The sequence below is a fragment of the Pelodiscus sinensis genome, chromosome 6, assembly GCF_049634645.1.
Source record: "Pelodiscus sinensis isolate JC-2024 chromosome 6, ASM4963464v1, whole genome shotgun sequence".
Lineage (NCBI taxonomy): Eukaryota > Metazoa > Chordata > Testudines > Trionychidae > Pelodiscus > Pelodiscus sinensis.
In genome coordinates, this window is record NC_134716.1 from 129,336,322 (window position 1) to 129,359,426 (window position 23,105).

Here is a 23,105-nt window from a genome sequence, read left to right on the forward strand (position 1 = left end):
TGGGGGTGCAATCCATCCCCCCCCCTCCAGGTCATTAATAAAGATGTTGAACAAAATCGGCCCTAGATCCTTGGGGCACTCCGCTAGAAACCGATGGCCAACCAGACGCCGAGCCGTTGATCACGAGCCGTTGGGCCCGACAGTCTAGCCAGCTTTCTACCCATCTTACCGTCCATCTATCCAATCCATACTCCCTTAACTTGCTGGCAAGAATATTGTGGGAGACCGTATCAAAAGCCTTGCTCAAGTCAAGGTCTGTCACATCCACTGACTTCCCCATGTCCACAGAGCCAGGCACCGCATCATAGAAGCTAATCAGGTTGGTCAGGCAGGACTGGCTGTGATGCGGTGTCAGTACCTTGCCGGTTGCTGTGCTTGGGCTGTGGGTGACCCTACGGGCCTCTGCCTGTGAGCACGGCCCAGCGGGGTGCGTCTGGCCCAGTTAAGGGAAGGGACGGAACAAAGGCAGGGAGTGTTGGGGGAAGGGCAGTTTCTGGCTGGAATCATGAAGGAGACGGACTAAGGAGGGCTGGGAATCGAGGGGCCCAGGGACCCATCTCAAGGGGGCTGAGGCGTCCTGGCCCTGAGTCCTGTAGCCACGTCACGTCTGTGCTGGGCTGTGTCCCGGAGCAGCAATAACCCCCCGTTCTACTGGCTGGTGGAGCCTGTTCTTGCTGCTACGGGGGTGCAGGGTCGGGGGAACCCCCCAACTCGCCGTCACAGTGGCCGCTGGAGAATCCATGTTGACTGCTCCTGATCACTTTCCCCTCTTCCAAGTGCTTCAAAATGGATTCCTTGCGGATCCCCTCCATGATTTTTCCGGGGACTGAGGTGAGGCTGACAGGTTCCCTGGGTCGTCCTCCTTCCCTTTTGTAAAGATGGTGTGACGGCGCGTTGGGGGTCCCCCGTCTCCTGCACCCCGAAATGGCACAAACAGACTGCACCAGCCGGTGGAATAGAGGAAGTTTATTGCCTCTCCAGGATACAGCACAGCACAGATGTAATCTGGTCACAGAACTGGGCTAGGATGCCTCAGGCCCCCTTGAGATGGGGGAGACTGGGCCCCTAAACTCCAGCCCCTTTCCCTAGGCTGTCTCATCCATCCTCACAGACAGCAACTAACTAACCCTCTTCCAGCCCTGCCCCCCAGCCAGGGCAGCATCCACCTTCCTTTGTTCCTCTCCATGGGGGGTGTCTGGCCACTGGTTTGCATAGTGACTCATCCTGTTTTGCTGGGTCGTGGTACCCACGGCAGCCAGTGGGGGTTCCCCCAGAGCCAGCAGCATAGAAACCAGCCAGGTACCCCCACTACATCACAGATGGGCCCTACATTTGCCTTTTTCCCGTCATCTGGGACCTCTCCCGATCTCCACGCGTTTTCAAAGATAATGGCCAAAGGCTCCGCAATGACATTTGGAAAGGGATGGTGTAGGTGGAGCTTGGTCCTGCCTTGAGGGCGGGGGGCTGGACTTGATGACCTCTCGAGGTCCCTTCCAGTCCTATGATTCTATGATTTGCCAACTCCCTCAGTCCCCTCGTGTGATGTACTGTGGTACCTTGCTGGCTGCTATGCTGGGCTGTGGGTGACCCCTGCTGGCGGCTGTTGGTAGCACGGCCCAGCAGGACAGGGGATGAGTCATTATGCAAGGGGCTCCCAACCTGTCGGACCAGTTGCCTCCCAGGGAGAGAAACAAAGGAAGGAGGGGAGGCCAGCCCCTGGCTGGGGGCAGGGCTGGAAGGGACGTTTTTAGTTTCTGTCTGGAATCATGGGGGAAGCAGCCTAAGCAAGGGGCTGGGATTTAGGGCCCCGTCTCCCCCATCTCAAGGGGGGCTGAGGCATCCTAGGCCTGCCCTGTAACCGGATTACATCTGTGCTGGGCTGTATCCTGGAGAAGCAATAAACTCCCTCTGTTCTACTGGCTGGGGGAGTCTGTTCGTGCCACTACGGGGGTGCAGGAGGCGGGGGAACCCCGACATGCCACAACAGAAATGCATTAAATCCGGGCCCATGGATTTATGTACATTTAGCTTTTCTACATAGTTCCTAACCTGTTCTTTCCCCACCGAAGGCTGCCCACCTCCTTCCCATACTGCGTTGCCTAGCGCATTAGTCTGTGAGTTGACCTTGTCCGTGAATACAGAAGCAAAGGAAGCATTGAGTGCTTCAGCTTTCCCCACATCATCGGTCACTGGGTTACCGCCCTCATCCAGAAAGGGCCCCACCCCCTCTCTGATCACCCTCTTACTGCTAACATGCCTGGAGAAACCTTTCTTGTTCCCCTTCACATCCCTCGCCAGCTGCAATTCCACTGGCGCTTTCGCCCTCCTGAGAACTCCCTGCATTCTCGAGCAGTATATTGATACTCCTCCCTGGTCATCTGGCCACGTTTCCACTTCTTATAAGCTTCCTGTTTGTGTTTAAGCTCCCCAAGGATTTCCCCAGTGAGCCAATCTGGTCTCTTGACTTATTTGCTTTTCTTACTGTGCATCAGGATGGTTTTTTCTGTGCCTTTAATGAGGCTTCTTTAAAATCCTGCCAGCTCTCCTGGACTCCTTTCCCCTTCATGTTACATCCCAGGGGATCCTGCCCATCAGATCTCGGAGGGAGTCAAAATCTGCTTTTGTGAAGTCCAGGGTGTGTATTTTGCTGCTTCCCTTTCTTCCTTTGGTCAGGATCCTGAAATCGACCATCTCATGGTCCCTGCTTCCCAGGTTGGCACCCACCTCCACTTCCCCAACTAGTTCCTCCCTGTTTGTGAGCAGAAGGTCAGGCTGCACACGGCCCCTGGTCGGATCCTGCAGCACTCGTACCAAGAAGTTCTCCCCAACATTCTCCAAAAAACCCTGGATTGCCTGTGTCCTGCCGAATTGGGCTCCTAATAGATGTCAGGGGGATTCAAGGCCCCCATGAGAACCAGGGCCTGCGATCTGGAAACTTCTCTCTGTTGTCTGAAGAAAACCTCGTCTGCCCCGTCCACCTGATCTGTCTAGAGCAGACACCGACCACGACATCACCCCTGTTGCTCCCACCTCTAAGCTTAACCCATAGACTCTCAACAGGCTTTTCTCCCTCTATATTCTGGAGCTCTGAGCAATCGTAGTGCTCTCTTACATACAATGCAACTCCTCCTCCTTTTCTCCCCCGCCTGTTCTTCCTGAGCAGTCTATACCCTTCCATGACAGCGCTCCAGTCATGCGAGTCGTCCCACCACGGCTCCGTTATCCCAATCAAATCCTAGTTCTTGGACTGGGCCAGGGCTTCTAATTCTCCCTGTTTGTTTCCCAGGCTCCTGCGTTCGTGTACAGACACCTTAGAGAACTAGCCGGTTGCCCAACCTTCCCTGTATGAGTCAGGGTCCTCCTCTGTTGCTCCTTCCTCCTTGTTCCTTCCAGGTATCCCACTTCCCCCACCACTCAGGTCACCGTCCACGACAAACCTAGTTTAAAGCCCATATCAATCAGCTCGCCTAAGGACCCGTTGGGGCCCACTCTGGCAAGCAGCTTCCTCGCAGCGCTTTCTGTCCTGCCCCGTGGCGGGCGGGAAGTGTCTGCAAGGCAGGGGCCGTATTGGGCCACTTCCTGGTTTTCCGTCCGTGAGCCTGGCCGGCCCCTCGGAGATGTTCAGATGGGTCGGTGGTGAGAGATTTGGCATCGTTCCCCTCTTCCCGTCGTGCCGCACTGGGGAAAATGTAACACTCACCTTCTGCTAATTCACAGATGGGGTGATGTAGGCAGAGAGGGGGGAAAGTGACTTTCCTGTGGGCACCCGGGAAGTCTGAGTGAGCGGGGAAATACTCGCTGTGTTCCTGAGGTCTGCTCCGGTCCCCCATCCCCTAGACAATCCCTGACCGTTAGCCTGTATGGGCATCCCCTGCCTTGGGAGCCCAGGTCTGGCGGGTGTTGGATTCTCTGCTGGGACACTATCAGACCTGCCTTCTGCTTCGACACGCCTTGCTAGTGTGGGACTCAAGGCCTAGGGAACGAAGGAGCAGATGAGAAACGGTTATTGTCCCACCTGCTGGGAAAGGCTAAGACCACAGGGCCGGGTTTTGCAGCGTCAGCTGTGCGGATCTACTAGAGAGAGAGTTCGTGCGTCCGTCTGTCCATCCGTCTGTGAGTCCGTCTGTGAGTCCGTCAGAACTTAAAGCGAGGGCCGGGTTGCTCGTGCCACGACCGTGGGATGTGCCTGGAATGGGATTGTTTCCCACGCAATGGAAAGGGAAGGGGCTGGCAGGAGAGACAGTCAGGCGGCGTCTACGCTGCATGCGGAGCTTTGCACTGTGAGCTGCGCACGTTGCGGATCTTATTCCGAGTCCCTTTCGAAATCGCTTATTTCGTCCTTGGGCGCAGTCGACACGGCACTTATTGGGAAATGACCCGCTCTTCCGAAACGCCCCGCCCTCCTCGTGGAATGAGGTTTACGGGGACGTCAGAGTAGTGAGCCCGAAATAACGGGCTTGCTGTGAAGATGTGGGATAGCTACTTCGGGATTCTCCGGTATCCCGAAATAGCGTTGCAGTGTAGACGTAGCCTAATGCCACAGAATGACCACAGGGGAGGAGCGAGGGGCCAGAGATGGGGACGGGAATAGCTATAACCCCACGAGGGCGGCAGGGGTGGAGAAAGGGACAGCTCTCTACTAGGTGTTTGAGGTTTGTCTGTCTGTCCCCCAGCCGTGTCTGCTGCAGCAGCTGTGGAGCGGTACTTCTCCTCTGGCCCCACGCTGCTGGTTGGTCCCTCTCCCCTGGGCAGCCTGCAGACTGACCCCCGGTACCCCAGCCCCACCCCAGAGCAACGACTGAAATGAAACAACCAAACGTCATTTCAGCTACGGCCAGAGCAACGGGGTAAATCTGGTGCAGGCAGACAGGCTGGCGAGAGAATGGGTCAGTGAGTCCATCGGCTCCGCCCACAGGACTCCTCTGTGAACATGTGTCCCTAAGATGGGCACGCGGGGGCAAAGTGGAAACCGTTTCGACGACGCCAGGGAAAGGGAGGCTGCCCGCAGGCGGAGCGTTGTCTCCTCGTGTCTCCGTGCTCTCCTCTAGGCTCTTTTCACACAGTTGACATTGTAAGTGCTCTGGGGCAGAGACTCTTGCTGGTGTGTTTGTACAGCGCCTAGCGCCGTGGGGCCCAGGCCATGGCTAGTGTCCCCAGCAGCTCGGGTGATGCGAATAATAGAGTATGGGGAGCTCAGAGGTGCCCCTGAGCTGTGGTCCGGGGGCGTTTTGAAAGCCTGTGATGGGAATTAGCAACAGGCTGCGTGAAGGGCTCTGGCAGGTGCAGGGACTGGTCGGTCGTGCCTTGGCTGGGAGTTAACACCGGCAGATCCTCCCCGTGGTGGGCCCGCTTCATACCGTGCATGTTACCAGGGCCCTGAACTCAGCGCGCTCTGCTGCCTGAAACGCACCTTCTCCCTGCAGATCTTTGCTTTCTTAGCCCTGATGTGCTTCATCCTGGCCATCGGGAACGGCATCTGGGAGTACAAGAAGGGCTACTACTTCCAGGTCTACCTGCCCTGGGCGGAGGGCGTCACCTCTGCTCCCTACTCGGGGTTCCTCATGTTCTGGTCGTACGTGATCATCCTGAACACCGTGGTGCCGATTTCACTCTACGTCAGGTATGCGACCGCGTCCGTTGCGTCCCCGCTGCAGAGCACCCAGGCAGCCGCAGCCCCTGTCCAGCGCCAGCCGGGCTGCCTGCCCGCCCGGCTCCTAATGCACTTTAAATGCAGAGCCGCAGCGGGGCAGGTCGCAGACCCGGCACAAGTCAGGACTGAGCTGGGCTGCTGGCCAGCCTGCTAACAGGTGTCCTGGCAAGGTGGTGGCGGGAAAGTGCCTGTAGTCTAGCGCATGAGCCTACAAGCTTTTGCTTCTCGGTTACTCGATGAATTAGGCTGCCTCTTGCCCCACACGTTCTGTGCAGGGGGGCTGTCTGCCCCCAAGGCAGGCCTGGCTTCCCGAGACCGCATGGAGCATGCCTGGAGGGTAGGAGGGAGCGGCTCTGTCTTATTGGTGCTTGTGGCCGGGAAGCCGTTCTCAAAGGGCCTCGGAGCCCAGCAGGGGCCTGCCCGGCTGTCTAGCAGGCGTGGCCGTGGGGCCGTTAGCAGACACGCGGCACCACACACCACCACGAGCCTTGGACTCTGGTGCTCCCTGCAGCTGCTGGCCCCTCCCATCCTCTCTTCCCTTTCCCCCAGTGTAGAGATTATACGTCTGGGCAACAGCTTCTACATCGACTGGGACCGTAAAATGTATTACCCGCTGAACGACACGCCCGCCCAGGCCCGCACCACCACCCTCAACGAGGAGCTGGGCCAGATCAAGTACATCTTCTCGGACAAAACGGGCACGCTCACGCAGAACATCATGGCTTTCAACAAGTGCTCCATCCACGGGAAAGCCTACGGTACGGACACCGCTGCCCTTCCTCCCGCGCCCGTCGCAGAGCGCCCCTCCCCCGGGCTCCCAGAAACGGAGAGGATGTGTAGGAAGGGGGGAAACCACTGGAATTGCGTGTACCACGCGAGAATGACACCCTCCGTGGTGCTATGGTAACCACAGCCCGAGCGTTGTTTTCCCCTTCCGTCAGCCGCCCATTGGCAGCGAGTAGGCCTTGCCCGTCTGTCCTAGAAACCGGGGGGCACTCGAGTCTCTCTCCTCTTCTTGGGTTAATGGTGAGCTTCTTCCTTGGCTCGTGCTACTGGGGCGTTGGGGACACCATGGCACGTGGGCCTGGGACCGCTCCCTGGAAGCGTGCTGAGAAGATGCCAGACCAGGGCCCCGGGGGCTAGGCGTGCTTCCCAGGGCTCAGAGCTGCTGTGCGGCTCTCAGAAGGCGAGGCGGCTTCGGAGCGTTGGCTGAGTCCATGAAGGCTCCGTGCGTGAGGTCCAGGGCGTCTCCTCCCCGGCCCGGCCCCGCTCCCAAGGGCCGTGCGCCGTCAGCCTCACGCACGCCGCGTCCTGTCTGTGTTTGCACCCGCAGGTGAGGTGTACGACATGGCTGGGCAGAGGACGGAGATCACTGAGGTGCGTGGTGGGCTGCTAGCAGGGTCAGGGGTGCCCTGCTGGGATGGGCTCCAAGGGACACGGGCCAAAGCCACCCCCTGTCCCTACATACACACCCAGCACTGACAGAGGGGATCTGCCAGGGACCAGGCTCCAGCTGTGGGGCAGGTTTCTGAGGAGCTGTGTGCCTGCTGCCCCTGGGCTACACTTGGAGCTGCCTGTGGGTCAGCCCTTGTGGCCAGCTGGGAGTGGAAGTGTGGCGGGGGGGGAAGGGGAAGTGTGGCAGGGGGGGATCACTGGGAATGTGGGGGGGAGGGGAATCACTGGTGCTGTGGGGGGGGGAGGGTTCCCTGGCAGCGTGGGGGGAGGGGCTCCCTGGCAGTGTGTGTTGGGGGGGAGGGGCTCCCTAGCAGCGTGGGGGGGTGAGGGGCTCCCTGGCCGCGTGGGCTACTGACCCCGGGCCTGCCCCTTGCAGCACACCGAGAAGGTGGATTTCTCCTACAACCCGCTGGCCGACCCGAAGTTCGTGTTCTACGACCACAGCCTGGTGGAGGCCACGAAGCTGGGGGACGACGCGACGCACCGGTTCTTCCGGCTGCTCTCGCTCTGCCACACGGTGATGCCGGAGGAGAAGGAGGAAGGTGAGGCGCGCGGAAGGCGCCGACGTGGCTGGTGCAGGTTGCTGGGCTGGCCCCTCCCTGCTGCAGAGCCCTGCCCCCGGCTGTCCCCGCGGCACCCCGCACTCCCACGTCTGCCGAGGCGGCTGGGACGTGCGCCTGCTTTGCGATGGCGGGTTGGACGGGGATCCACGTTTGTTGGTCCATGCAGGGCTGTAGAGCAGGGTCCCTCAATGGCAGGTGTGACGTAGTGGGGGTACCTGGCTGGTTTCTATGCTGCTGGCTCTGGGGTAACCCCCACTGGCTGTCGTGGGGACCACGACCCAGCAAAACAGGATGAGTCACTATGCAAACCAGTGGCCAGACACCCCCCATGGAGAGGAACAAAGGAAGGTGGATGCTGCCCTGGCTGGGGGGCAGGGCTGGAAGTGAGTGAGTTGGTTGCTGGCTGTCGGAGGGCATGGAGGAGAGCCTAGGGGAAGGGGCTGGAGTTTAGGGGCCCAGTCTCCCCATCTCAAGGGGGCCTGAGGCATCCTAGCCCAGTTCCTGTAACCAGATTACATCTGTGCTGCGCTGTGCTGGAGGAGCAATAAACCACCCTCAATTCCACTGGCTGGTGCAGTCTGTTTGTGCCATTTCGGGGTGCAGGAGACGGGGAACCCCCAACGTGCCGTCACACTGGTGTCAGGGGTGGGATGCACTACACCCCGTGGATGGAGCTTCCAGCGGCAAGCGACAAGGCGCAGTAGAAGCAAGAGCCCTGGAGCCAGGCGTGCTGGAGACAGAGCGAAGCGGTTCCTGGGAATCGTGGGGCGCTGCAGCACTAGACTGGTGAGTCTGCACCGAGGGGCCCAGCGGGCAGATGGCCTACGCCCGACTCTTGAAGGCAGAGCTGGTGGGGCTGTGCAGAGAGAGGGGCTTGCCGGTGCGGAAAGCAACCAAGGCCCAGCTGATTACCCAGCTGGAAGAGAATGACCAGCCACAGAGCCAGGATCTTGTCCCCAGGGGAAGCAGCCAGACCCCACCTGAGAGTGTGTCAGGCTCAGAGAGGGGGAGGAGCGCTGGAACCCACCGGAGAGATGAGACAGCGTCTCCCGGGAGGCCTGCAAGCCGTAGCCCATCTAGGGCAGGGGCCAGCCCAGCGGAGCTACGGCGGCTGGAGATCCAGCTGCGGATCAGGGAATTGGAAGTAGAGGACCGAGAGAGGGACCGCCAGGACCGAGAGAGGCAGCGGCAGCATGAGCTGGCCATGGCAGAGCGGAGAACCTGCGGGGTCCCGGCTGCGCCAAGTGCGGATGGGCCCCAGGGACCCGGGACTGCCAGACGCTTGGAGAGGCTCGTGGTGGCCCAATTGAAGGACATGGGCGACATAGACGGGTTCCTCAGCTCCTTTGAGAGGGCCTGTGGACTGCAACGGGTTCCCCCAGCTGACTGGCTGCAGGAGCTCATCCCCGCACTGAACCAGGAGGCGGCCGGAGTGCTCAGTCAGCTGGAGGACCTACAGCCAGGGGATTACAACCGAGTCAAGGAGGCCCTGCTGCACAAGTTCGGGCTGACCCCCGAGATGTACAGGAAGAAGTTCCGGGGGGTACAGAAAGGGCCACGGGAGACCTATGTGGACCTGGCCTCCCGCCTGGCGCAATACTGCCGCAAGTGGGTGTCTGGAGTCGGAGCCCAGACCGCAGGGGAGCTGCTCAAGCTGGTCATGATGGAGCAGTTCTATGAAGCGTGCCCACCCAAACTGAGGCTGTGGCTCAAGGACCGGAGACCAGAGAACCCCCAGGAGGCCGGGAGGCTGGCGGATGAGTTCATGGAGAGCCGGTCCGGGTGTGAACGGGAGTCCCGGAGAGAGAGGGAACCGCGCAGAGACCGGATCTCGGCTGAGCGACGGAGGGAGTCAACTACGGGGCGAGACCAAGGAACAGGTCATCTGTGCCCCAGAGAACCAGCCAGGGCCAGGACAGAGACAGCCCAAAGCCTAACTTGCCATCGCTGTGGGCAAAAAGGCCACAAGAGGGCTCAGTGCACCAGGTCCCAGGACCGGGGACTTTCCAGGGTTAACTGGCTGGGGCGGGAGGAAGGGCAGGCTGCCCCAGAGGCAGGGGCTGGCAGGCAAACCTCAGCTCAGAGAGAGGGGAAGGATGCTCAGTGCACCTCCCCTGGGAGGTCTGATTCTCAGGAGGCGGATTTCTCCGTGTACCGGGTGGGGGCAGGACGGCCCCTGCGGAGCGAGTGCCTCATACCCCTGGAGGTGGATGGTAGGAAGGTGACGGGCTTCTGGGACACGGGGGCGGAGGTGACTCTGGCCCGATCCGACATAGTGGCTCCAGAGCGGATACTACCCCACACCCAGCTGACCCTGAAGGGCATAGACGGGTCCCCGTTTAAGGTGCCTGTAGCCAGGGTGCATCTGAAATGGGGGGCGAAGGAAGGCCTCAAGGAAGTGGGGGTGCACCCGCACTTACCCACCGAGGTGCTGATGGGGAATGACCTAGAGGAGTGGCCCCATGAATCCCAGCGGGCTCTAGTCACTACCCGGAGCCAGAGCCAGCGAGGGGCTGGCAACGTGGGTCCAGGGAAGGACTCCTGGCAGCGTCCTCAGGGTCCCATCCCAGTGGGCACGGGGTCCAGCCAGGCTGGGACTCCGGACCTAGACAAAGGTGGGGAACAGGTCCCGATCCCTGCCTCAGCAGCTGAATTCCAGGCTGAGGTGCAGGCAGACCCCTCCTTGCAGAGGCTGAGGGACCAGGCTGGCCTCCGTGCAGCTCAGCCCCGGGGGAGAGGTGGCCAGGAGAGATTCCTGCGGGAGCGTGGGCTCCTGTTCCGTGAGTGGCTCCCCCCCAGGAAGGCGAGGGCATGGGGTGTCCAGCGGCAGCTGGTCGTCCCCCGAAAGTATCGCCTCAAGCTGCTGTATTTGGCCCACGATTCCCCCGTTGGGGGCCACCGGGGGATCCGGAGCACCCGGCTGAAGCTGCTCCAGCACTTCTATTGGCCGGGAATCTTTACAGCCGTGCAGCGGTACTGCCGGTCCTGTGACTCCTGCCAGAGGGACGGGAAGGCCCAAGACAGGAGGAAAGCGGCTTGGGGGTCTCTACCCCAGATAGAGGACCCTCTGGGCTTGCTGAGAGAGTTATGGGAGGGGAAGTCCTCCCTGGATGGAGCATCGGGGGTGGAAGCCGCCCTGGCTGTCCAGAGAAGGCTCGCTGGGCTCATGGCCCCGGCCCGAGAGACCCTGGCCAGAGATCAAGGCCAGTGGAAGGGTGGGTGTGACCCCCGAGGACAGGCCTGTGCCAGTCGCCCTGGAGCGGGGCGGCGAGTGGACAGAGGGAAGCCAGCTCATGTGGGGCCTCGCCACGGCCGGCCTGAGTCAAGGGGAGCACCCATGTCCCCAGGGCGGGTTCCCACGCAGAGGACCCGAACTTCCCTAGGTCACGAGCGGAGTGACCCTGCTCAGTTCGCTCTCGGAGGGGGGAGAACTGTGACGTAGTGGGGGTACCTGGCTGGTTTCTATGCTGCTGGCTCTGGGGTAACCCCCACTGGCTGTCGTGGGGACCACGACCCAGCAAAACAGGATGAGTCACTATGCAAACCAGTGGCCAGACACCCCCCATGGAGAGGAACAAAGGAAGGTGGAATGCTGCCTTGGCTGGGGGGCAGGGCTGGAAGTTAGGGAGTTGGTTGCTGGCTGTCGGAGGGCATGGAGGAGAGCCTAGGGGAAGGGGCTGGAGTTTAGGGGCCCAGTCTCCCCATCTCAAGGGGGCCTGAGGCATCCTAGCCCAGTTCCTGTAACCAGATTACATCTGTGCTGCGCTGTGCTGGAGGAGCAATAAACCACCCTCAATTCCACTGGCTGGTGCAGTCTGTTTGTGCCATTTCGGGGTGCAGGAGACGGGGAACCCCCAACGTGCCGTCACAGCAGGTCTGTGGCCCTTTGAGGGGTCGGCCCTTTCAGGGTCACCCCCAAAGCCCTGAGCCCCCAGGCACTGGGACCTGGCACCCCCTTCATAGGGCTCCAGCTTCCCCTGAAACTAGCTCACGCCGCCCTTCCTCCCAACAGGTGCCTGGTTCGGGACTGGTGCCCTAGGGGTGCTGGTCCAGATGGGACGTGGAGCCACATGTGTGTGTCCGCAGGGGGCTCTGAGTTGGTGTGTGGGGTGGCTCTGGGGGCGCCTTGTGGGGGCAGATCCTTGGGGCCCGGGGAAAGGGCTGGCCACCGCCGCCGTAGCTACCTCCAAGAAGCGCAAAGGCCGGTGGGGATGCAGCCACGTGCTGTGCCCTGCACCAGTCGGCACGGCTCTGCTGCGGCAAGGAGCAGCGTCTGCCCATCCGGCCAATGGGGCTCCCTACTCATAGCCCACCCCCCGTTCCATCTGGGGCAGAGTCCCCTGCCTGCCGGAGCTGCCGGTCCTGTTGCCGCTATCTGGAGGCCGTGGATAGGACACCAGTGGGGGGCTGAGGTTGTGACGGGGCTGAGCAGTGGGAATGCTCCTGGCAGTGAGATCCCTTGGGCTGCGGGAGTCTCCCAAGCGGAGGGGGATTCCCAGAGGTGGAGACTAGGGACCAGGCTTGCACCGCCCCCTGCAACGGACTCGAGGGGACCTGCGGCGCTTCTCCGGGCGAGGGATGTAGTGTCCAGTCCATTACCCGAGAAGCAAAGCGTATCGGTTAATGCTGTGGACGACACGCATTCCCCCCGCCAGTGTACTAGGAGCCGGGCGGGCAGGCAACCTGGCTCAGTTCTGGCTCGCGCTGGGTCCGGGACCTACCCCCCCTGCGGCTCTGCATTTCCAGTGTACTAGGAGCCGGGCGGGCAGGCAGCCTGGCTCAGTCCTGGCTCACGCTGGGTCCGGGACCTATCCCCGCTGCAGCTCTGCATTTCCAGTGTACTAGGAGCCGGGCGGGCAGGCAACCTGGCTCAGTCCTGGCTCACGCTGGGTCCGGGACCTATCCCCGCTGCAGCTCTGCATTTCCAGTGTACTAGGAGCCGGGCGGGCAGGCAACCTGGCTCAGTCCTGGCTCGCGCTGGGTCCGGGACCTATCCCCGCTGCAGCTCTGCATTTCCAGTGTACTAGGAGCCGGGCGGGCAGGCAGCCCAGCTCAGTTCCAGCTCACACCAGGCCTGGGAGCTGAGACCTCCCCGGATGGGGGCTGCTGCCACCGCACGCTGCTGCCTCTGTATCAGAGGCAGCAGCGCAGGGCGACAGGCAGCTGGTCCGCGAGGGGAGCTTGTTTTTACAGAGGCAGCAGTGCGGAGGGGCAGGAGGCTCCTCTTGAGTGGGGGCAGAGCGCACCGGCTGCCGGCTCCACCCCTGGGACTGTAGAATAGTCGTGTGACCGATAACTCATGAGGGTACTCGACTATCCAATTAACCGATATTTCACACCCCTCCTCCGGGCGTCAGTCCGCCTTGGGGGCGTGGGTCGTGGGGCACCGGGTCGGTGGCTCAGGAAGTCTCGTGTCTGCTCGCACCAGGAGCCGGCCGCGGCTCTGGGGGCAGAGGTGAACGCACGCCGCGTCTCTTTGCCGGGCAGGTCACCTGGTGTACCAGGCCCAGTCTCCGGACGAAGGAGCCCTGGTCACCGCAGCCCGAAACTTCGGCTTCGTGTTTCGGGCTCGCACCCCGGAGACCATCACGGTGGTGGAGATGGGAGAGACGAAGGTCTACGAGCTCCTGGCAATTCTGGACTTCAACAACGTGCGCAAAAGGATGTCCGTTATTGGTGAGCTCCGCGCGGGCAGCTCTCGGGTGCCCCCTTTGGCCGGGCACCCTCCTGGCAGGGCCCCCGGAGAGCAGCAGGGTGGCAGTGAGGAGGGACTTGGCTGGGGCGGGGCTGGACCTTCCGTGGCTGCCATTTCTCGTGTCCACCCCTCACGCACGGGAGGCTACAGGCTTCCACGGGGCATCGGCGTGTCCAGGGCTGCCACGCCCGAGGGGGCACAGTCCCCCCCGGCAGGCAGAGCGTGGCTCTCTGCAGACCCCCTCCATGTTCACCCGGGGGGCAGGGCTGTCACCTGGGTTTGCCAGAACTTTTGCTCCCGTTGCTTGTAGTGAGGAGCCCGGATGGCGACCTGACCTTGTACTGCAAGGGGGCCGACACCATCCTCTACGAGCTGCTGGATGCTTCCTGCGGGGCCCTCAAGGAGGAGACCATGGAGCACTTGAACGTAAGTGGCCCTTGCTGGGGGCGCCCCTTGGCAGAGGGCAGGGCCTGGCACACTCTGAGCGGCTCCCATGCCGCCCTCGGAGCTGGCCCTGAGGCTGGGGAGGGGATCTCAGAGCATCTCTCCGGGGGGGGGCTGGCAAAGGATGCCCAGCTTGCGGTGGCTAGAAACACGTCGTTCCGGGCAGGGGCTGGACACATGCCTCAGCGCCCCCACTTGGAGCCTGCCTCGTCCAGGCACTTGGCAACCGGCTGCCGAGCTTTCGTGTGACCGACCCCGGCGGGTGTCAGCTGCGACGACCGCGGCTCTGCGGGCTTGTGTCTTTCCCTAGTCGCTCTTCCAGCGCCGCCTGCTCCACCTAACCAGGCTCGCGGAGCGGCGCCTCCTTGCTGTTCTCCTCAGGAGTATTGACTCAGGTTTGAGAAGATGGCTTCTCTCTAACGGCCTCTTTTGCCCCCTTGTTTGGCCAGGGGGCTGTCATCGGGGGGGAGGAGGGATGTGACACGGGAGCAGGACTGAACCGGGCACCTCAGACACTAAATGCATGAGCCTCGATGGTGTGAGCTGGCAGCCATGTAGCCCTTGGCTAAGGCTGCGTGGCAGACTCGCCAATCTCCCTCCGAGCCGTCCCGGTGCCCCTCCAGGGGCAGAACCCCACACGGGGGGGTGGGGGGGCGATTACAGACATCTGGGCTGCGCCTCTATGGCCACGTTTTTAGAGGTTTCCGTGCGGCTTCCAGGCGTTTCGCTCTCGAGACTGTTCCCTCCAGCGTCTCCTTAACGAGCCTCTTTTCCCTGCGGCTCCCTCCTCTGCGGGGAAATGCTCCCGCGCTGGGGGTCTTCGGTGCTGCCCCCGACGAGGAACTGGCATTCACCCCAGCATGGTGGCGGTGACACCGAATGCGCCTCTTGGCCCGGCTCAGCCCCACATCAAGCCTGGCCTCTCCCCTGGCTTCCAGGGCTCCCAGACATTGTGTCCCTGCCTCCCGGCCGAGGCGACGAGTCCTTAGTGGGACTGGGGCTCCGGGAAATGCCCCGTGTTACGTGGGTGGGTTTGTTGGCTGTTGTAGCCTCTCATCTCCCGGGGATTTCCCAGACCCCGGCCCCGGCCTGGCCAGGGGGGCACATTCCACTCTCCTGCTCTTCTTGGGGAGCATGCAGCGTCCATCCAGAGAGATGCTGATTCCATCCCCTCTGTCCCTGCGTTTATCTAGGGCCACCCCTGCTCTGCCGTTCCTGGGCATTCTGCACCCTGCTGTTACCTTCTCCCAGGGAGCACGGTCACTCCTCCACCTTCCCGGGATGCTCTGACACCCGGGTCCTGCGCTAGTCCCAGCCTCGGGGTCCCCCAGCTCCGTGTCTGGCCGTCTGGCTTTGGGCACAAGCCCTTAGACTGTTATCGCAGTCTCTGCGGGCCCCCCGGTGACGCTGGCCTCTGCTGGCGCAGGGAATCACAGAACCCTGGAACGGGAAGGGACCTCGAGAGTCAGCGAGTCCAGTCCCCAGCCCTCACGGCAGGGCCCAGCACCGGCTAGACCAGTGGCCCCCAACCTTTTGAGGCTGCCGGGCGCCTAGGGGCGGGGCTGCGCATGCGACATGCGCCCGAGGCTGGCCCTGGTCATTCGACGGGTGCACATAAATGCCCCGGCAGGTGCCATGACGCCCACGGGCACCACGTTGGGGACCACTGGTCTAGACCATCCCTGACCGGCGTCTGTCCAACCTGCTCTTCAATATCCCCAGGGATGGAGATTCCACAACCTTCTTAGGGAATTTATTCCAGTGTTTCACCCCCCTGACAGGAACTTTTTCCTAATGTCCAACCTAAACCTCCCTTGCTGCAGTTTAAGCCCCTTGCTTCTTGTCCTGTCCTCAGAGGCCACAGAGAACAATTTTTCTCTCTCCTCCTTCCTTTTAGATACTTGAAAACCGCTCTCATGTCCCCTCTGTCTTCTCCTTTCCGAACTTAACAAGCCCAATTCGTTCAGTCTGCCCTCACAGCTCATGTTCTCCAGACCTTCCATCATCCCTGCTGCTCTTCTCTGGACCCTCTCCAATTTCTCCGCATCTTTCCTGAAATGTTTTGCCCAGAACTGGACACAGGACTTCAGCTGAGGCCTAATCAGTGCAGAGTAGAGAGGAAGAACGACTCCTTGTGTCTTGCTCACAGCACTCCTGTTCATGCAGCCCAGAATCACGTTGGCTTTTTTTGCAACCCCGTCACACTGCTGACTCCTGTTTAGCTCGTGACCTGCTCTGCCCCCTAAATCTCTTCCTGCCGGGCTCCTTCCAAGACAGTCGCTTCCCAGTCAGCATCCCCAAGGGGAGAGGCGTGAGGCCATCAGGTGGGGTCACTCCGGCCAAGCGTCTGCCCCCGCTCTGCCAGCTGGCCTGCAATCGGCAGCGGAGCCCCCGGGGGACAGCAGGCCAGAGCCGGAGAAGGAGGGGCTGAGGGCAGCGTGTTCCTGCAGCAGGGGCAGCTGGAAACTGCTTCCCCCGGCAGCACACACGGGAGGGGGGGGAGGCTGCACCCCCTGCCCTCACCGAGGCAGCAGCTTTTCCCGAAGGGAGCCGTGTTGCTGGACTGCTCACGCGGGGAAGGCGCGGCTGCGATGGATTGTCACTGGCTGCAAAAGGAGCAGCTGCCGCTCTGCCCGTAGCCGCATGGGCAGGAGTCTCCGATTCGGGGAGCAGCTCCCTTGGGTGTTTGGCGCGGGCCTCGTCCTCCACATCCCGGTGACGGGGGGGCCGTGGCAATGGGAACCGGCCGGGGCCAGGGCCCGGGAACCCTGCGGGTCTCGGCTTGTTAGGCCAGAGACGGCGGCTAGAAGCTGATCAGGAGTGAATTTGTTCAGGGTTTGTCACATGGAGCCCCCGGGCGCTGCCCCTGCCCCCCCTGCAGCCGGGGGCCTCCCAGCCGGCCGGGTGCACAGCCGGATTCTCGGCACTCAGGGACCCAGCCTAGCACAGACCAGGAGCAGCCAGGGCAGCCCAGCCTGCGGGGAGAGGGGAGTTTGGAGCCAGGGCTCCTGTATCCTAAGCCCACACACCCAGCACCCGGCCCCAGCCCTGCCTCCCCTTTGTCCACCGTCCCGGGTGAAAGGTGTCACCTGGTCGCCCCTGCCCAGGCTCGGGTTACGGGACGCCTGGGTCCTTGTGTACGTGCTGGGCTGGGCAGCCTCCCCTTAGTGAGAATCGCACCTGCAACTCCCATCCCCAGCCGGGCACTGGTGCAGTGCCCAGGGAAACTGAGGCACACTGCCGGGCTTACTGCAGAACAGCACAGGGCAGTAGACATCCCATGCAAGGTAACAGGGCGAGCACAGTCCCCACATCCCAGCTTTGGGTCCCAGCTGCCAGTGAGCGTGGGGGTCGGATGTGAGCTTTCCCCTGGCTCCTTGCGGAAGCTGGGTGGCCGTCGTTCGGGCGGAGGCTGCTCCCCGGTCGCACCCCTGTGGGTGAAGCGGGGGGAGCGCTCGGCCCTGAGCTCGCCCGTCCCCCCGGTCTGGCAGGAGTTCGCCGGCGAAGGCTTGCGCACGCTGGTTGTGGCCTACAAGAGCCTGCAGAAGGACTACTTCGCCGACTGGCACCAGCGTCACCACGAGGCGAGCACGGCCCTGGACGGGCGGGAAGAGAAGCTGTCGGAGCTGTACGAAGAGATCGAGACAGACTTGATGGTGGGTCCCCCCGGGCCGCGTGGGGGGCAGGCAGCTGGGAGACTGGCTCGCTAGTGGGCAGGTAGCTACCGCGGTACGTGGGCGGTGGAACTAAAACGGTGTTGACTGCAGCAGCCCGAGGTTTTCACTGGCACCTGGGTGAGCCCCCAGGAGCTGGCTGGAACAGCCGTAGGTTACGGTGTGTGGGTGTCTGCGCGGCTGACTCATGATGGGAAAACGCACAGGCGTGTGCTGGGGTGACACAGCTGTGCCTTGTACTGTCAAAGGTCCATCTGTGTGTGTACAGATGTGGTCTCCTCAGCTCAAAAGAGAGATTTTGGCCTTGGAAAGGGTTCAGAAAAGAGCAACTAAAATGATGAGGGGTTTGGAACGGGTCCCATATGAGGAGAGGTTAAAGAGACTGGGACTTTTCAGTCTAGAAAAGAGGAGACTGAGGGGGGATATGATAGAGGTCTATAAAATCATGAGTGGTGTGGAGAGGGCGGATAAAGAAAAGTTATTTATTAGTTCCCATAATAGAAGAACTAGAGGACACCAAATGAAGTTAATGGGTAGCAGGTTTAAAACTAATAAAAGAAAGTTCTTCTTCACACAGCGTGTAGTCAACCTGTGGAACTCCTTGCCAGAGGAGGCTGTGAAGGCTAGGACTGTAATAGAGTTTAAAGAGAAGCTAGATAATTTCATGGAGGTTAGGTCCATAAAAGGCTATTAGCCAGGGGATAAAATGGTGTCCCTGGCCTCTGTTTGTCGGAGGCTGGAGAGGAATGGCAGGAGACAAATCGCTTGATCATTGTACTCGGTCCACCCCCTCTGGGGCACCTGGCGCTGGCCACTGTCGGCAGACAGGACACTGGGCTAGATGGACCTTTGGTCTGACCCAGTACGGCCGTTCTTATGTTGAGCTATTCCTCTTCCAACTTCCAAACGGGGTGTAACAGCCCTGCCCTGCCGCTCCGGGCCCCTCTGCGTTTCCGGAGGAGCCTCTGCTCTGCCCTGACAGCCTGGGGTGTCCAGAGAACAGTCTGTCAGCTCGCCGTGAGCCCAAGCAGGGACTAATGGGTGGTCTGCGAGCGGGCTGCCCCTGCGAGCGATGCTGCTGCTTTTTGAGTGGCCCAGGGATTCGGCTGGGGACCAGCGGTGGAGAAGGAATGGCGGAGACCAGCCCTGCCCAGAGGGAGCCAGGCAGCGGGTGCAATCACAGCAGCTCTTAGGAAAGCCTGGAAATGCTGCAGCGGCTTTGTCGTAGAACCCTAGAGCCGGCAGGGACCTCGAGAGGCAGCGAGTCCGTCCCCGGCCCTCCCGGCAGGACCCAGCACCGGCTAGACCGTCCCGGGCCGGTGTGTGTCCAACCCGCTCCTCAATATCCCCAGGGACGGGGATTCCACAACCCCCTGGGCAATTTATTCCAGTGTGTCACCCCCCTGACAGGCGGGAAGTTTTTCCCAATGTCCAACCTAAACCACCCAGGCTACAGTTTAAGCCCATTGCTGCTTCTCCTGTCCTCAGAGGCCAAGGGGAACAATTTGTCTCCCTCCCTTCTCTTGTCTCTCACCCTGAGAAGCTTCCTGTGCCCCCGGAGCAGCAGGACTGTGTCTGCTGGGAGGGAGTACGGGGTGGGGGGCGCCGGGGGGCCAGGAGGAGAGGGAGGCCCTGGACCGTGCAGGCCACGTTCCCGCTGGGAGCCGAGGCCGGGGGTGTTTCTGGGCCACGCCGGGGCCGTAGGCGGAGCCAGGCAGCAGACGGGGGAGGTCGTGGTGGCGAGCGGAGATGGAACCGGCTACGTTCCGTCCTTAGTAGCCCGCGTGCTCCGCGGGTGCTGAGTGGATTAGGAGCCAAGGGGGGGGGGGGGTCATGGAAATGAAGCTGCCCCCTGCCCCTCCCACGGTGTATGCGCCAGATCTGAGCAGCAGGCAGAGGCTGCAGGGCTCCCGACCAGCCCCAGGGTCCCCCGACCGCACGCGGTGCCGGACCCCACCGCTCCATGGTGCTCCCGGGAGCGCGCAGGCCTGCATCCAGGGCTCGGCCGCCCCAAGGGGCTGGGAACGCCGGGGAGGGCCGAAACGCCTCCAGGGCCGACTTGGGGTGGCGGGCTGGCAGGGGCGCGGCTGGCTGCTCCCCCTCCAGCGCTCGGCCTCCAGGGTCTGGGCCAGTCCCCTCGTGCCACCGATGGGCCCCGGCTCTGCGGTCTGGAAGGGGGCGCGCTGGCCAGCCACTGGCATTGTCCACCGTTCCACAGATGGGCCCGGGCCGCAGAGGCAGGTGCTGTCCGCTCCTCCGCAGAGCGGCGTCTCTGACACACAGCGCGGCGGGGGGGGGGGGGGGGGGTTGGTCCAGAAGCCCGGGCGGCGGCTCAGAGCCTGATACCTGAACCCCGGGCCTCCCCAAGAGCCCAGCGCCGGGCGCTGCCTAGAGGCCTCAGCAGCCAGACCCGGGGTCCCCTTCGCACCTGAGCATCGCTCCCTGGCCCAGGGCCGCGGCCCCGGTGGGCAGAGAGACTCGGCACGCGGCTGCAAGGAGCCGCGCTGCGTTGCCGCCAGGCCGGCCCGTGGGATGTGGGGCCTAGTGGGCGTGGTGGAGGGCGGAGTGGGCGCCGGCCTGGCCCTGCGTGCGCCGTGGCTCACGCCTTCCCGCTCTCGTCTCCAGCTGCTGGGGGCCACGGCCATCGAGGACAAGTTGCAGGACGGCGTCCCCCAGACGATCGAAATCCTGAGCAAAGCCAACATTAAAATCTGGGTGCTTACCGGAGACAAGCAAGGTAAGGGGGTGGCCTGGGCGGGGGGATAGGCTGCTCCCGCATGGCCTCGCACCGGGCAGGGGGCCATGCGCAGGCAACGGTGCCCGTGGCTGCTCAGGTCGGGATGGCTGGGCTGAGGCCGTGGGCGCTGGGGGAAGCGGAGCGCGGGGGAGCCCGCCGGAGTCGCAGGAGCTGCTGCGATGGGCCAGCTCGCCGTGCCCGGGAGCTCGGGAGCCCCTGCTCCGCTCAAGAGCCGTCGTCCTCTCCAAGCGCCCAGCGGCACGGCGAGCCTGGCGCGTCTGGCCCGGGGCTGATTCCCTCCCGCGGGGTCTCCTACCCACGGCTGTTCCCGTTGAGTCGGTGGAACGCAGCGCTACCGCTGAGCGTAACCGGTGAGCGAGGGGTGGGCGGGGGCCGCTCCAGAGGGGCTAGAGCGGCTCCCAACACTGGCAGGGGCTGCCCCCGGCCCCCTCCGCAAGGGCTGCCCCCACAGCTCCTGGCCCTCCCTGCCCAGAGCCTCTCCCTGCACTTTGCAGGTCCCAGCTGCTCACCACACCCAGCTGCAGGCTGTGATGCTTGGCCAGTCTCTAGCTCCTTGCGTTGCTTCTCTGTTCCTTTTTGGCTTCTCTGAGCACTGCCAGTCTGCTGCTCAACACAGGGTCTGCGCTCCTTGGGCTGTGTGTGCCTGGCTCTGTTGCTGCAGGACTTCTCCGCACAGCTTGCACTCCTTGAGCTGTGTGTGCCTGGCTCTGTTGCTGCAGGACTTCTCCGCACAGCTTGCGCTCCTTGAGCTGTGTGTGCCTGGCTCTGTTGCTGCAGGACTTCTCCGCACAGCTTGCACTCCTTGAGCTGTGTGTGCCTGGCTCTGTTGCTGCAGGACTTCTCCGCACAGCTTGTGCTCCTTGAGCTGTGTGTGCCTGGCTCTGTTGCTGCAGGACTTCTCCGCACAGCTTGCACTCCTTGAGCTGTGTGTGCCTGGCTCTGTTGCTGCAGGACTTCTCCGCACAGCTTGCACTCCTTGGGCTGTGTGTGTCTGGCTCTGTTGCTGCAGGACGTCTCCGCACAGCTTGCACTCCTTGGGCTGTGTGTGCCTGGCTCTGTTGCTGCAGGACGTCTCTGCACAGCTTGCACCCCTTGGGCTGTGTGTGCCTGGCTCTGTTGCTGCAGGACTTCTCCGCACAGCTTGCACTCCTTGGGCTGTGTGTGCCTGGCTCTGTTGCTGCAGGACTGCCCCTCAGCACAGCTTGCACTCCTTGGGCTGTGTGTGCCTGGCTCTGTTGCTGCAGGACTTCTCCGCACAGCTTGCACTCCTTGAGCTGTGTGTGCCTGGCTCTGTTGCTGCAGGACTTCTCCGCACAGCTTGCACTCCTTGAGCTGTGTGTGCCTGGCTCTGTTGCTGCAGGACTTCTCCGCACAGCTTGCGCTCCTTGAGCTGTGTGTGCCTGGCTCTGTTGCTGCAGGACTTCTCCGCACAGCTTGCACTCCTGGAGCTGTGTGTGCCTGGCTCTGTTGCTGCAGGACGTCTCTGCACAGCTTGCACTCCTTGGGCTGTGTGTGTCTGGCTCTGTTGCTGCAGGACGTCTCCGCACAGCTTGCACTCCTTGGGCTGTGTGTGTCTGGCTCTGTTGCTGCAGGACGTCTCCGCACAGCTTGCACTCCTTGGGCTGTGTGTGCCTGGCTCTGTTGCTGCAGGACTTCTCTGCACAGCTTGCACCCCTTGGGCTGTGTGTGCCTGGCTCTGTTGCTGCAGGACTTCTCCGCACAGCTTGCACTCCTTGGGCTGTGTGTGTCTGGCTCTGTTGCTGCAGGACGTCTCCGCACAGCTTGCACTCCTTGGGCTGTGTGTGCCTGGCTCTGTTGCTGCAGGACTTCTCTGCACAGCTTGCACCCCTTGGGCTGTGTGTGCCTGGCTCTGTTGCTGCAGGACTTCTCCGCACAGCTTGCACTCCTTGGGCTGTGTGTGCCTGGCTCTGTTGCTGCAGGACTGCCCCTCAGCACAGCTTGCACTCCTTGGGCTGTGTGTGCCTGGCTCTGTTGCTGCAGGACTTCTCCGCACAGCTTGCACTCCTTGAGCTGTGTGTGCCTGGCTCTGTTGCTGCAGGACTTCTCCGCACAGCTTGCACTCCTTGGGCTGTGTGTGCCTGGCTCTGTTGCTGCAGGACTTCTCTGCACAGCTTGCACTCCTTGGGCTGTGTGTGCCTGGCTCTGTTGCTGCAGGACTGCCCCTCAGCACAGCTTGCACCCCTTGGGCTGTGTGTGCCTGGCTCTGTTGCTGCAGGACGTCTCCGCACAGCTTGCACTCCTTGGGCTGTGTGCGCCTGGCTCTGTTGCTGCAGGACTTCTCCGCACAGCTTGCGCTCCTTGAGCTGTGTACGCCTGGCTCTGTTGCTGCAGGACTTCTCCGCACAGCTTGCGCTCCTTGAGCTGTGTGTGCCTGGCTCTGTTGCTGCAGGACTTCTCCGCACAGCTTGCGCTCCTTGGGCTGTGTGTGCCTGGCTCTGTTGCTGCAGGACGTCTCCGCACAGCTTGCACTCCTTGAGCTGTGTGTGCCTGGCTCTGTTGCTGCAGGACTTCTCCGCACAGCTTGCACTCCTTGGGCTGTGTGTGCCTGGCTCTGTTGCTGCAGGACTTCTCCGCACAGCTTGCACTCCTTGAGCTGTGTGTGCCTGGCTCTGTTGCTGCAGGACTTCTCTGCACAGCTTGCGCTCCTTGAGCTGTGTGTGCCTGGCTCTGTTGCTGCAGGACTTCTCCGCACAGCTTGCGCTCCTTGGGCTGTGTGTGCCTGGCTCTGTTGCTGCAGGACTTCTCTGCACAGCTTGCACTCCTTGGGCTGTGTGTGCCTGGCTCTGTTGCTGCAGGACTTCTCTGCACAGCTTGCACTCCTTGAGCTGTGTGTGCCTGGCTCTGT

The 23,105-nt window shown here is 62.2% G+C and overlaps 1 protein-coding gene across 4 annotated transcripts in view; it reads left to right on the top strand.

Annotated features, from left to right (window-relative positions):
- Positions 1 to 23,105, top strand: part of LOC102462785 (phospholipid-transporting ATPase ID) — a 117,232-nt gene that overhangs the window by 72,117 nt on the left and 22,010 nt on the right. For all 4 annotated transcript variants that reach the window (XM_075932841.1, XM_075932840.1, XM_075932842.1 and 1 more), the window contains 8 exons: positions 5,424 to 5,620; positions 6,200 to 6,408; positions 6,984 to 7,027; positions 7,482 to 7,647; positions 13,156 to 13,344; positions 13,674 to 13,789; positions 17,299 to 17,463; positions 20,107 to 20,218. In XM_075932841.1, coding sequence (XP_075788956.1) covers positions 5,424 to 5,620; positions 6,200 to 6,408; positions 6,984 to 7,027; positions 7,482 to 7,647; positions 13,156 to 13,344; positions 13,674 to 13,789; positions 17,299 to 17,463; positions 20,107 to 20,218 — 1,198 coding nt within the window. The remainder of the gene's footprint in view (positions 1 to 5,423; positions 5,621 to 6,199; positions 6,409 to 6,983; positions 7,028 to 7,481; positions 7,648 to 13,155; positions 13,345 to 13,673; positions 13,790 to 17,298; positions 17,464 to 20,106; positions 20,219 to 23,105) is intronic.